Source organism: Gossypium raimondii, chromosome 2 (assembly GCF_025698545.1).
Source record: "Gossypium raimondii isolate GPD5lz chromosome 2, ASM2569854v1, whole genome shotgun sequence".
In the NCBI taxonomy this organism is placed as follows: Eukaryota; Viridiplantae; Streptophyta; class Magnoliopsida; order Malvales; family Malvaceae; genus Gossypium; species Gossypium raimondii.
This window is the reverse complement of record NC_068566.1, coordinates 3,292,153-3,305,723: the sequence shown is the minus strand read 5'-3', so window position 1 is coordinate 3,305,723 and position 13,571 is coordinate 3,292,153. Positions and strand designations below refer to the sequence as shown.

At 35.8% G+C, this 13,571-nt stretch overlaps 1 protein-coding gene across 2 annotated transcripts; it reads left to right on the top strand.

Moving 5' to 3' along the window:
* Positions 1-9,560: 9,560 nt before the first annotated feature.
* Positions 9,561-13,161, top strand: LOC105787720 (LRR receptor-like serine/threonine-protein kinase HSL2). 2 transcript variants are annotated; one of them, XM_052624889.1, is made up of 3 exons: positions 9,960-10,108; positions 10,198-12,424; positions 12,602-13,161. In XM_052624889.1, exons 2-3 carry the CDS (start codon positions 10,348-10,350, stop codon positions 12,991-12,993), a joined length of 2,469 nt encoding a protein of 822 aa, XP_052480849.1. In that variant the 5' UTR covers positions 9,960-10,108; positions 10,198-10,347; the 3' UTR covers positions 12,994-13,161. The 2 variants fall into 2 exon arrangements, with proteins under 2 accessions (XP_012469705.1, XP_052480849.1); XM_012614251.2 differs by having other exon boundaries at positions 9,561-12,424.
* The last annotated feature ends 410 nt before the right edge of the window (positions 13,162-13,571 follow it).

The following is a 13,571-nucleotide window of genomic DNA, read 5'->3' as shown; positions in this document are numbered from 1 at the left end:
ACATTTACATCGACGGATGAGATTTAACCATATCCCTTAATTTTAGGGATTTACAAGATAAGCCTTATCAAATCTAATCTAATCTTTACAAGATAAGATTCCCTCTATCTTCTAAGATTAGTTACCATTAGAGGTGCTCATGGGCCGGGCCAGGCCGCCCGGCCCGACGGTCCGCCCGAAATATGGGAGGGTTTGGGTAAAAATATAGGCCCGAAATATGGGCTTGGGCAAAAAAACGAGGCCCGATTAAAAAACGGGTCTAGCCTCGGGCACAACTTTTTTGGCCCGGGCCCGGCCCGAATATAATAAATATTTTTATTATTTTTTATTTTTTTAATTTTAAAATACTTTTAAAATACTTTTTTTAAATTTTTTAAATTTTAAATTTTTTAAAATACATTTTTAATTTTTTTTAATTTTAAAATATTTTTTAAAATATTTTTAAAATTTTTGTTTTAATTTTTAAAATAAATTTTTGGTATTTATTTAAAAAACGGGCCGGGCCGGGCCGGGCCCGGGCTTATGAATTTTTCCCGGGCCGAGCATGGGCAAAATTCTAGGCCCATATTTCGGGCCGGGCCGAAATTTTTTACCGGCCCGGCCCATGAGCACATCTAGTTACCATTAGGGGTGAGCATTCGATCGAATCGAATCGAAAATTTTCAAGTTAATCAAGTTTTCGAATCTCATTTTATCATCCTAACTTTATTTGAAATTTTATCGAATCGAATCGAGTGAGATAAAAATCGAATCGAATCGAATCGAATTATTTGTTTGAGTTAAGTTTAAAATAAAATAAAATTATTGTTGTTTATTTTTATGTAATTTTAAAAAAATAATTTTCTTTAGAGTTTTTAAACATAACCATACAACAAAAAATTGAAGTAAATAAGTGAATAAATAAAAGTAACACAACATCAACCCAAATAAACAACATGATTTTAAATAAACAACAAAATAATACAAAAGATTATAATAAAAAACATAAGTAAAAGTCCAAGTATATAGCATGAGTCGAAATAAACAACATTATAATAAAAAAACAAAATATAAGCAAAAGTCCAAAATACAATAGAAACCTACACCAAAAGAACACAACAAAGGTCCAATTAACCAACAACAATAACTAACCAGACCAACCAAACCAAACTAATAACAATAACACATCAGTTCAAAAACCATTATAGAAACGTTTAAGTTTTTTCTTGTGCTTCGAACATCGTTGATAATCTTGAAACATCTAGTAAAAGTATTGAATGAGTTAGTTAAATAATATTTTTTTTTTGCAAAAATAAATTAAATAAACATTTATCTTTATAAACTAATGCTAAGTATGTTACCTTCTTGATCTTCGGTATTTTGGATAAGTCTAACAAATTTAAAAACAAAAGTGTTAGTTAAATTATGGTACTAATATAAAGAATACAAAAGCTTATTTTATAAATTAAACAAAAATTATGGTACTAATATAAATATACAGCAGCACAAATTAAACAAAAAAAAGTATGTTAAACTACATTTATAAAAAATGGTTGAATTGTTAAACAAGACAAAATAAGGAAAACCAGAAAAAGCTTATTTTAATGACAGAAACCAGAATTTTTATGCAGTACATTTTATGCAGTACATGAGTAATGTAAAATACAAAAATACCTATTCCAGAATCCAGTGTATTCATTTCAAATGAATAAAAGGAAAAACACATTGCAGTGCACAAATAAAATTATCACCATTCTAAGAAATTTAATAAACTCAATCATGACACTAGCAGCAACACATCAGCCATCAGCAAACAATTGCACATGATGATAAAATATAGATTAATAAAATTCTCACCATTCATGTCGTGTTTTTTTTTTTGAGATTGTTTCTCATTTGATTTTACAAATTGAAAAAACATAAAAAAAAAGCATTGAAAATGGTAAAATCATATAAAAAAACCCATTTTTTCACCTAAGTTTCAACTATGATTAAAGCTTTTTCAATCAATTCAAAAGTGATGAACCCTACAAATAAAAAAAAAACGAAACGTGAGATGGAATCAGACAATAAGTAGACAAAAAAGGGATTAAAAATGAAATTAGCCCTTCATATGTGGATACCATCGCTAGTTCGCTACGGTTGTCTGGCCACTGCTTAATCCTTGGTTTCTTTGTTTTAAAAGAAGCAAAAAAACAAGCTTTTTATTTCTGCACTCTTGTTAAGAAACAAAGCATTAAAAATGGTTCCTTTATTTCATAAGTATACAATAAGTGCAGATTTTATTCAAAACCCAGATAAAGTAAATGGGATTAGGGTTCACATCTAGTGTAAAGATTGGATTTTTAACTCATTTTGGGAAAAAACCCCAGATTGAAAATGGGAAAATAAAGAGAGAAAAAAAGAAGAAGGAAAGAATTACTCTCTGCGAACTGCGAAGAGAAAATTTCTAAAGAAAAACCTTACACGAAAGAAGGGTTTTTTAGAAGATACAAAGGCTTAATGATTCTTGTAAGTTGTAACATACCTCTGATTTTGGAATTGGGTGGAGCCGTCAGCCGTGGAGGACCAGAGGTGGATCGGTGGAGGAGGCCGGAGGGTGGACCGGAGGTGAAGTTTCGAATTGGGGAAAAAAGGGCGGAGGGACTAGGGAGGGCACGGGCTTTAGTTAGGGATTTTGTTTTAACTTTTGATTTTTAAATGTAGTGTTTTACTGTTTTTTAAAAAATAAAAAAAATATGTGGTATATTTTAAAAATAAAAAATATAGTTTATATTCGAATTATTCGAGTTATTCGAATTCGAAAATTCAACTCGATTCGAACTCGAAATTCAAAAAAAAATTCGAATTGATTCGATTAACTCGATTCGAATAATTCGAAATTCGAATTTTTTTCGATTTTTTCGAATCGAATCGAATTTTGCTCACCCCTAGTTACCATATTAGCCTAAGTTGTCATCTCTTCATTATCGGGCCAACCAGGCTTCAATCTGACAGGCTTGTCCAATATCTCTTTGAATCGGGCCAGTTCTTGTGGGCCAAATGATCCCCATCTGAGCAACAGACCTCCATTGGATGCATTTGGTGTGCTGGTCACGGGTTTTGAACTGCGGCCCGTGACATTCTCCCCCACCCATTCTCGCAACGCCCTCGTTGCGACTTCTGAATGGCACTGACTTGATTCACCTCGATCTTGTCTCGTCGCCTTAGCTTTTCCCTTTCTTTGGGATTTTTGCCTCGGCTTCCATCGCTTCTTAACTCGAGCTGTCCTACTCGTCGCATTTACTCTGGTCAACTGTCCCACATGCATCGCTTCTTTTCCTTTGAAGTCTGATGCACCACCCACCTCTCCCATAGGTGGAAGCCTTGTCGATGACTCGGCCAACTCCGACGCTTCACTCAACTTGAGCCTCATTGGTCTCAGCTTCACTGTTTTCATCGCAACTCTTTCCTCTAAGTTCGATGACAAACTCACCTCTTCCTTGGGTGGAAGCCCCTCCGATTACTCACCAAGCTCAGACGTTGCCTTTCTTTTGACTCCGGCTTGCTTTGGACAGCTCCGCAACTCATGCGGACCACGGTACAAGAAGCACTTTACTCGCTTCTTTTTGCTCCTCTTGGCTTCGACTTTTCCCTTACTCAAACCAAGCTTCTTGGGCTCCTTGTCTGCTCCATCGTTCCCCTCGATGACAGACTTTCTCGGACACTTCCGTAACCTATACGGACCATGACACAAGAAGCACTCCACTGGCTTCTTCTCGCTTCCGGCCTCCTTGGCTTCGACACCCCTTGCGCTCGAACCAAGTACCAAGGCCTTACCCAACGGCTTCTCCTTAAGCGCGGATTTCTTCGGACATTTCTTTAACACGTGTGGACCATCGCAAAGAAAGCATTTCAGCTTGTCCCTTTTCCTATTGGGTTTCTTCTTCCTAACTCGTGGTTTCCCATTACCACCATTGTCGCCGTTGTCATTGCCATTAACACTATCTTCCTTGTGATCCATTTCACCTACGCCCCTTTCCTCGGACTTGGAAGACCCAAGCTTGTCTTTCCCTAGACCAAGCTTGACCATGGACTCAACTACCGTCACGGCTTCCGACAGCTTTTGGACACCTCTTTGTTCCACCTCCTGTCTGACCCACGGCTTCAATCCCTTTTGAAAAGCAAGCAATGCTTCTTCATCGGTCACATATGAAACTTAGAGCATGAGTTCCTTGAACTCTTGAACATACTCCCCCACTGTGCCCCGTTGCATTATCCCTTGCAACTTTGCCCGAGCTTCTTCCTCGGCATACTCTGGGTAAAACTGTCCCTTCAACTCTCATTGGAACTCTTGCCACGTCCCAATCTCACATTGCCTTTTATCTGTGGTCCTACCTCGCCACCATAAAAGCGCAATGTCAGTAAGAAACATTGAAGCAGTGTTTACCTTAACCGCATCCTCCATGATGCCTTTGGCACGGAAGTAGTTTTCCATCCTCCACAAGAAATTGTCCACATCACATGCAGACCTTGTCCCCACAAACTCTTTCGGCTTTGGGACATCCTCGTTACTGAGTGCTGCATTTGCCACTTCTTTCCCCACGGCTGCTTGACACAAGGCCAGCTCTCCCTCGAGCTCCTCTATTCTTGTGCTCAAAGCCCTCGTCGTGGCCATTGTTTCCTCCTTCAAAGCCATCATCATGGCCTCGAGAGCATCATTCCTGTCCGACAGCTTATCCTTATGTGAATTAAACAACTCGTTTACCTTATCCATGGTGGAACCAAGAGACATCTTTACATAGTCTCTGGACTGCTCCTTCCAGTTTGCTATGCGATCCTCGACCCCATCGAGTGCCTCCTTTACATCCTCCACGGATCCCTCGAGTTTTCCCACACGTTCCTCTACTACTGATAATGTCTCCCTCAAAGACTTCCTCGCCCACCTTTGTTCGAACTCTTCTTTTGACATCCCAACGGTGCCTTTGAACCAACTCGAATAACACTTGGCTCAAAACTTGGCTCTGATACCACTTGTCACGGGGCTAGACCTTTCGTCTCGCAAACCGTGCGGCCTTAGGTGATCCGTTTGCTCCAAACTCACCTAAGTCAGCCTTTACGCCCAAAAATAAGGATTTCTTAGAACTCCTCTAAGGCACCAATTTGTATAGCGGAAGCGATTGTGCCAAAAGAAGCTACAAAAGAACAACAGAAAGAGCGCTCGCAAAGTGTTTGAGTAAATGCTCTCAATTCTTATTCACAAAGAATAATGAAACAATTTAGGAGTGAGTACAAATGAGAGGGAGGCTCTCTATTTATAGTTGAGCTCCCCCAAAACCGACGGTCAAGATACATTTACATCGACGGATGAGATTTAACCATATCCCTTAATTTTAGGGATTTACAAGATAAGCCTTATCAAATCTAATCTAATCTTTACAAGATAAGATTCCCTCTATCTTCTAAGATCAGTTACCATATTAGCCTAAGTTGTCATCTCTTCATTATCGAGCCAACCAGGCTTCAATTTGACAGGCTTGTCCAATATCTCTTTGAATCGGACTAATTCTTGTGGGCCAAATGATCCCCATCTGAGAACAGACCTCCATTGGATGCATTTGGTGTGCTGGTCACGGGCTTTGAACTGCGGCCCGTGACAGAAGGACGTGGTTTGAGTGCGCTGAAATGCATTATCCTCCTATTTATCGGTTAAGGATGGGCTATAGATAATTTTAGGTATTATGTTAAAAAAAACAAATATGATCAGAACCTATAATAAAATTATTTAAAAAATAATAATAATTATATTATGAAACCTAATTTGCTTCCAAAATACACATAAACAAGACCAAAAAGAATTTTAGGCATGTGAAACTTTTGAAGTACTTTATAATATTTCCCCAAAAACCAAGTTACTATGCTAATATAATTACAATCTAACATCAATGTCTTTATTATACACTACATTATGATTTATTTGGATGACATTTTTTATGTAAAAGAAAAATAAAGTTTTGATTGGAATGATAAAATTGATCTTTATAAATTTTATATAAAATATTTAATAAAAATAAAACTATTTTATAGTAATATTTATTATTGGTAATTTAATTTTAATGGTTAGTTTTGTTATCATTTTAGTCCTTAATCATTAAGTTTAAAGTAATTTAAGGAAAAGTGACTTGATTTGTTAAAATTTTAACAGAATCGACATGACAATTCACATAGTGATTTATGTGTACTTTATAAAATTAAAAATACATAAAAATATTTAATTTTTCTTTAAAAAATCCACATCAAGAATGAAGTACACATACACATCAATGCTGTTAAAATTTTAACAATTCAAAAACAAAAATAATTTGACCAAAATTTGAACGTTAAGGAATACTAGTGTAGTCCCCCTACCATAAAAAGGAAGAATTAAGACCAAAGTAATAAAAGGAATAAACTTTAGGAGTTAATTTATCATTACATCTTTATTATTTTAATCATTTCTCAACTAAATTAATATCAAGTTAACTCACGACACTAATTCAATCATATGGTAAAAATAAATAACATCTAAAAATTTTTAAAAAGAAATAATTTCCAAAATTTGAGTCCTTGTCATCGAAATTAAGAGTATGATAAATTGCATTTTTATTCGTTGTATTGAAAAAAATGAAGAAAATTCTCTAATATATTAGACTGTGAAGGATTGTGACCTGTTTTGGCTTTATGTTCATCACTTGAAAAAATGGCATTCATATTATCAAAGTGGAAGATGCACTGCCTTAAAATATGGAAAAGATCATATATATATATATAAGCTTAGCTTGAAGTTCAAGTTTAATATTTGCCCAGTTACTTAGTAAAGGATTGGCTTCCTCATTCATCATCTTCTAAGTGAAGCAACTATCAATAATCCAAACTTAGAAACCCCAATTGACATTACTTTTATCTATCCCCCCAAGCAAGTTAGAACAGCACCCACCAGGACCAATGGCTAAATAGATTTATTTAAAGGCTTGGGTACTTAATTTTCGAGTTAATTCTTATTCAAACTTGAGCTCTTTACAATTTAATCTATTTTAATTCGAAATGATTCGAACAAATATGAGCTTGAATTGATCAAACCTAAAATAATCTCAAATTATATAAATAAAAATATTAAAAAATCGTAAAACTTGATTTAACCCAAAATAAATCTACCAGTCCAATAATCTTTCAATTGTGTCTACCCAGTGTTCTAGAATTTTGGGGGTTCAGGTAACCCTACAGTTCTTCTAAAGCAGTCAACAGAGGCTGCCATTACAGCCAATGGAATGTTGAAAAAGATGCATAAAAGAAATACCCCACTAGACCCATAGACTTTTTGACTTACTCTTGCTAATAGAACTGTTCAAACGTAGGGTACTTGACTCAATTCGGTAAATTTGATTCAACTAAGGTCAATTTTGAATAAAAATTTTCTCATATCGGTTTCGTCTGGTCCTAAATTCAATTTAAAATTAACTATAAAATTATATAAAATATCAATTAAAACCATAATTTATTATTTTTTAAGTAGTAAAATAAAATTTTTGAGCAAATCGAGCTTACCTAAAAACGTCAACCCTAAAAATCGGCTTTTGCTTAAAAATATTTTTAAATTTAGATTTTAATTTAGTTCAACTCAACTCATGAATATCGAAAATCCAAGCTGTTAGATTCTAATTTTGTTTTTTTTTTGGAATTCTCAAGTCTTATGGTAGGTTGACACCCAAAGTGAGTTTTGAATTTGTTAACTAATAATTAATTAATAAAAGTAAATCTAAATAAAGCTGGAGATATCTCTGTTAATCACTAGTCGATGTTGACATAATCTCTACTTACTATGGATTAAAGCACTTATAACCAGCATCATTAACTTTTGTTTCTTTTTCTTTATAGATTATTATAATTGAGAACCAGATGTGTTAGCTCAACCAAGTTTTTGCCTTCGGATCTATAAATATGTATTTGTGTGTGTGAGTCACGAGAGAAAAATGTGACTCTTGTATGTGAGAGTTCAAAAAAAAAAACATTATCTATACTTATTATAAGTATAAAATTAATTTTTTTTACTATGAATCTCGTTATAATCTCTCTTTAATTCTTAAATAATAAAATAATACGCTTCAGTACACTTAAACTCATATTCTTCTACACTGATAATAATATAGATATCAATTAAATTAAAACCTAATCGACATATTTTATATCAACAATATAAATATTTAACTCATATATAATTAACATATTATTTTCTAGGATTAAACCAAACTCAAATGTGAATTAAATAATAATAAATATAGGCACGAATGAATAATGTTGTGGTAATTTGGGTAATTAAGACAGGGTCTCGACCTCGGGTATCGAAACAACCGAGTCATCACGGCGACGAAGAGCCCGGGGGATGCTGCCACTTCCCACCCCATCTTTTTAATTACTTTATTTTCATCCTCAAAGCTCACATTTCAAGGTCCAATTTGACCACAAATCACATTCTAATTGTGTTTAATGCCCCTAAATTGGAACACTGCAAAATAAAAAAAAATTTCTCCCTAGTCCCTCCCAATACATTAACTTTTTTCCCGTCGTATCGTGATTTTAAAATAGTTTGATTGGTATTAACATTATTGTAAATGTAGGAGGACATTGGTTGTAGTGCGTTAAAACGTATTATCTTCCTATTTAAGGGTTGGGGAAGGGTTACAGATAGTTAAGCATTGTATAAAAAAACAAATATGATAAAAACTTATAATTAGATTAATATTAAACCAATAAATTATTATTAAAAAAGGAGAAAACCGATTCAACCCATTTTTAACTTGATTCAATAAATCTATATCGATTTGGAAATCAATTAACTCAATACATATCCTTAAACTGATATAACATTTTGGTTGAAGAATTATTTAAGTAATAAAATTTTATAAAATGGATAATGCATGATCTTATTTTTTTAGAGGAAAGAATCTACTATACTATTTTAATTAAAACCCTCCCTTTTTACCAATTTTAGGCTATCTTACAATGCACATGAATGAATTGACTGAAACCAAACCCTTCCAAATTCCCTCAATTATTCTTCAATTTGCCTATGATATTTGGCACCTCCAATTATCTAATTAAAACGAAATTTCATACTCCTTTTTTTTAATTAAGAATGAGTTTGAATGGAGGTGCGTTTATCTGTGGATAATATAAAAACAGTGGTGGCGATGAGATTAGATATTGTAATAATACAGTAACGTGAGACAAAAATTAACTAAACGCACAACATCACGCCCGATTATCCATCCAAACCCACCCTAAATCTAATACATAATCTTACTCCTAGTTTTCCCTTTTTAACTTTCATTTTCAAACACCCCCGTTGCTCTCAAATTAAATCTAATACAACAAAATTTTCATATTTGAAAGTCAGTTATCAAAATCCAAGAAAAGGAAAATTATGATAATAAATCACATTAATCTTGCATCAATTCTCTGTTTTGGCAAACCCAATAAAAGCATCTGCTTTTTGTCACTTCCTCTTTCCTTAATAAACTGCCTAAACGAAACACCAAATCACGTTTTCTAAGTTACCTCCCCCCCCCCCACCACTGTAAACCACAAATTCACTTCAATTCCAATGCTTCAATTCGATGTCATTTGGCGACACACCCCATAATTATAAAATAAACTGTGGAAAAAAGTAGTAGAAGTTTCCATTTTTGAATCGCTATTTTCATGTGAACTTGAAAAAAAACAAAGTTTAAATCTTTAATCTTCATCGTCTTCATGCAGTAACCGTCACTGTTTTTTCACTTAAAAACAAAACCACCCCCACAAAAGCAAAAAAGCCATGATTTTTCGAGTGGTGTTCTTGTTTTTGGATTGAAAATGAGAAACCCAGATTTGAAAGCTTTGATTTGTTTCCTTTTTTGGGTTGTTTGTGTTTTCACTTTCGTGGTTTCTTTCAATGGAGATTCGCAAATACTGATTCGCGTCAAGGATTCTCAGCTTGATGATCCGAATGGACGGTTACGCGATTGGGTTATTTTGACGCCTGATCAAAGTCCGTGTAATTGGACCGGTGTTAGGTGTGAATCTCGTAACCGTACTGTTGCTTCGATTGATCTTTCTGGGTTTGGAATCTCTGGTGGGTTTCCGTTTGAGTTTTGTCGGATTCGGACCCTTCGAACTCTTTATCTCGCCGATAATAACCTCAACGGTTCACTGTCTTCTCAGGCTATTTCTCCGTGTTTTCGTCTACGGGAGATTGATCTTTCGGGTAACATATTCGTCGGCGAGTTACCGGATTTCTTGTCGGAGCATTTGGAAGTTCTTGAGCTTTCTAACAATAATTTCACCGGCGATATTCCAGTGAGTTTCGGACGGATGAAATCTCTCAAAGTTCTTTCACTTGGTGGGAACCTACTCAACGGAAAGGTACCTTCTTTTCTGGGTAATCTTACTGAGTTAACTGACTTCGCACTCGGGTACAATCCTTTCAAACCGAGTCCATTGCCGGACGAGATCGGAAACTTGTCGAAGCTCGAATATTTATGGTTGACGAACGCGAATCTCGTCGGCGAAATTCCGTTTTCAATTGGGAATCTCATTTCGTTAAAGAGTCTGGATTTAACATGTAATTTCCTGATTGGTAAAATCCCAGAAAGCTTATCGAAGTTAAAGAAACTGGAGCAAATCGAGCTTTATCAAAACCAGTTAACCGGTGAGTTACCTGAGAGTTTAGCTGAGTTGACAAGTCTACTTCGACTCGATGTCTCACAGAACAGCCTCACCGGAAAATTACCGGAGAAAATCGCTGCAATGCCTCTCGAGTCTTTGAATCTCAATGACAACTTTTTCACCGGTGAAATCCCTGAAGTTTTAGCTTCGAATCAATATCTCTCACAGCTAAAGCTCTTCAACAACAGCTTCACCGGAAAGTTACCGTCCGACCTCGGTAAGTTTTCTCCTTTAGAAGACTTCGATGTTTCGACTAACAATTTCTCCGGCGAGTTACCGCCGTTTCTTTGTCACAAAAGGAAGCTTCAGCGCGTAGTCATTTTTACGAATCGGTTCTCGGGGAGCATACCGGAATCCTACGGCGAATGTGAGTCCTTGAATTATATTCGAATGGGTGATAACGCATTTTCCGGTAACGTGCCGGAAAAATTCTGGGGTCTGCCTTTAATGCAGCTTTTTGAATTACAAAACAATCATTTCGAGGGTTCAATTTCTCCTTCAATCTCAGCACTTCAAAAGCTGACAATTCTTCGAATTTCCGGTAATAATTTCTCTGGCGTCATTCCAGAAGGTATGTGTAAATTACATAATTTGACACAAATTAATCTTAGCCAAAATCGATTTTCCGGTGGACTGCCGTTATGTATCACTGATTTGAAGTTACAAACGCTTGAGTTAGAAGATAATGAGTTAACAGGGAATCTACCAGGTTCAGTGGGTTCATGGACTGAGTTGACTGAGTTGAACCTTGCCAGAAATCGATTCACCGGCGAAATCCCACCCACCCTCGGTAACCTACCGGCATTAATTTACCTCGATTTGTCCGGTAATTTACTGATCGGTAAAATTCCAGAAGATTTAACGAAGCTGAGGTTGAACCGGTTTAACCTTTCGGGTAATTTGTTGAACGGTAAAGTACCATCGGGTTTCAATAATGAGTTCTTCATTTCGGGTCTATTAGGTAATCCTGATCTTTGTAGCCCGAATTTGAACCCGCTTCCTCCATGCCCAAGAATCAAACCTGGTACCTTCTACGTTGTGGGTATTTTAACAGTCTGTCTTATACTACTTATCGGGTCGGTCATTTGGTTTTTCAGAACGCGATCCAAATTTGGTAGCAAAACCCGACGGCCGTACAAAGTCACCTTGTTTCAACGGGTTGAGTTCAACGAAGATGAAATATTCCCGTTCATGAAAGACGATTGTATCATTGGAACAGGCGGGTCGGGTCGGGTTTATAAGGTGAAACTCAAAACAGGTCAAACCGTGGCGGTTAAGAGGCTATGGGGTGTTAAACGTGAGGCAGAAGAGGTTTTCAGGTCTGAAACCGAGACGTTAGGTCGGATCCGACACGGCAACATCGTGAAACTATTGATGTGTTGTAGTGGGGATGAGTTCAGGGTTTTAGTTTACGAGTACATGGAAAACGGTAGCTTAGGCGATGTGTTACATGGCGACAAGTGGGGTGGTTTAGCAGATTGGCCGAAGCGGTTCGCGATTGCGGTCGGCGCCGCTCAGGGGCTGGCTTATTTGCACCATGATTGTCTGCCTCCTATAGTTCACCGTGATGTGAAGAGTAACAACATATTGCTAGATGAGGAGATGCGGCCACGAGTGGCGGATTTTGGGTTGGCTAAAACGTTGCAAATTGAAGCCGGGGATGACGGTTCTAACGGCGGAGCCATGTCTCGCATTGCCGGAACCCATGGATATATTGCCCCAGGTTAGAACATTTATTATTAGTTAAAAGTTAGTCTAGAATTCCACGTAGTCGTTAATAATATGATCAAGTAACAGTAAAAAGAATCCATTTCATCACTTTATCAACAACTAATAATGATAACGGTTCCGCGTTATATGATGGACCGTTATCTTAACCGTGTTTACTATCCATTTGCAGAATATGGTTACACACTAAAGGTGACGGAAAAGAGTGACGTATATAGTTTCGGAGTTGTCTTGCTAGAACTAATCACCGGCAAACGTCCTAACGACTCTTCATTCGGCGAGAACGAGGATTTAGTGAAGTGGGTCACCGAGGTTGTTCTATCATCACTGCCACCATCGGCATCTGCCCAAGGCGGGAACGACGGCGGAGGGTATTTTGGCAAAAAAGTAGCTGAGATTGTTGATCCAAGGATGATGCCATCAACATATGAAATGAAGGAAATTGAAAGGGTTTTGAATGTGGCACTTAAGTGTACATCAGCATTTCCTATTAATAGACCTTCAATGAGAAAGGTTGTTGAATTGCTTAAGGACCAAAGGTGTGTCCAATTAGTAGGTCAATGATGTTTTGGACCTACATTTTAGTGGTACAATTTTCCCCTTGGCTATATGTAGTTTACTATATTGGGGGGTTTAGCTTTTTTCTTTTTTCTTTTTTGGATAATTTGGTTTTATGTATATTCCTAATTTAGGAGAAATACAAAAATGGGTTGCTTTTCTTTATAAATATAATTCTTAGTTAAAAGGATTATAGTTTTCTCAAATCATAATTGGAAACTAGTCTTATTGATAATTAACGAGGTCACATCCGAATTGATTAAAAATTTCATGTATAAAATTAAATAAATAAGATAAAAATTATCATATATTATTATTTATTGTTACTGATTTAAAAAATTCAAAATTTTATTAAAAATACAAATATATGTGGGAATAATAATATATTGACCTTATTCATTTTTACAAATGAGATTTAATCTCATTGAGCTTACAAACATAAGATTAATTACCAATAATAATACATTGACCTTAAAAATTGGTAAAAGTAATTTTATTTTTTTATACAATGGAGACTTATAAAACAGTATAATAAAATATACGTGTCAGATAAACGGGAGAGAAACCAGAAAGTGAGACCGAAA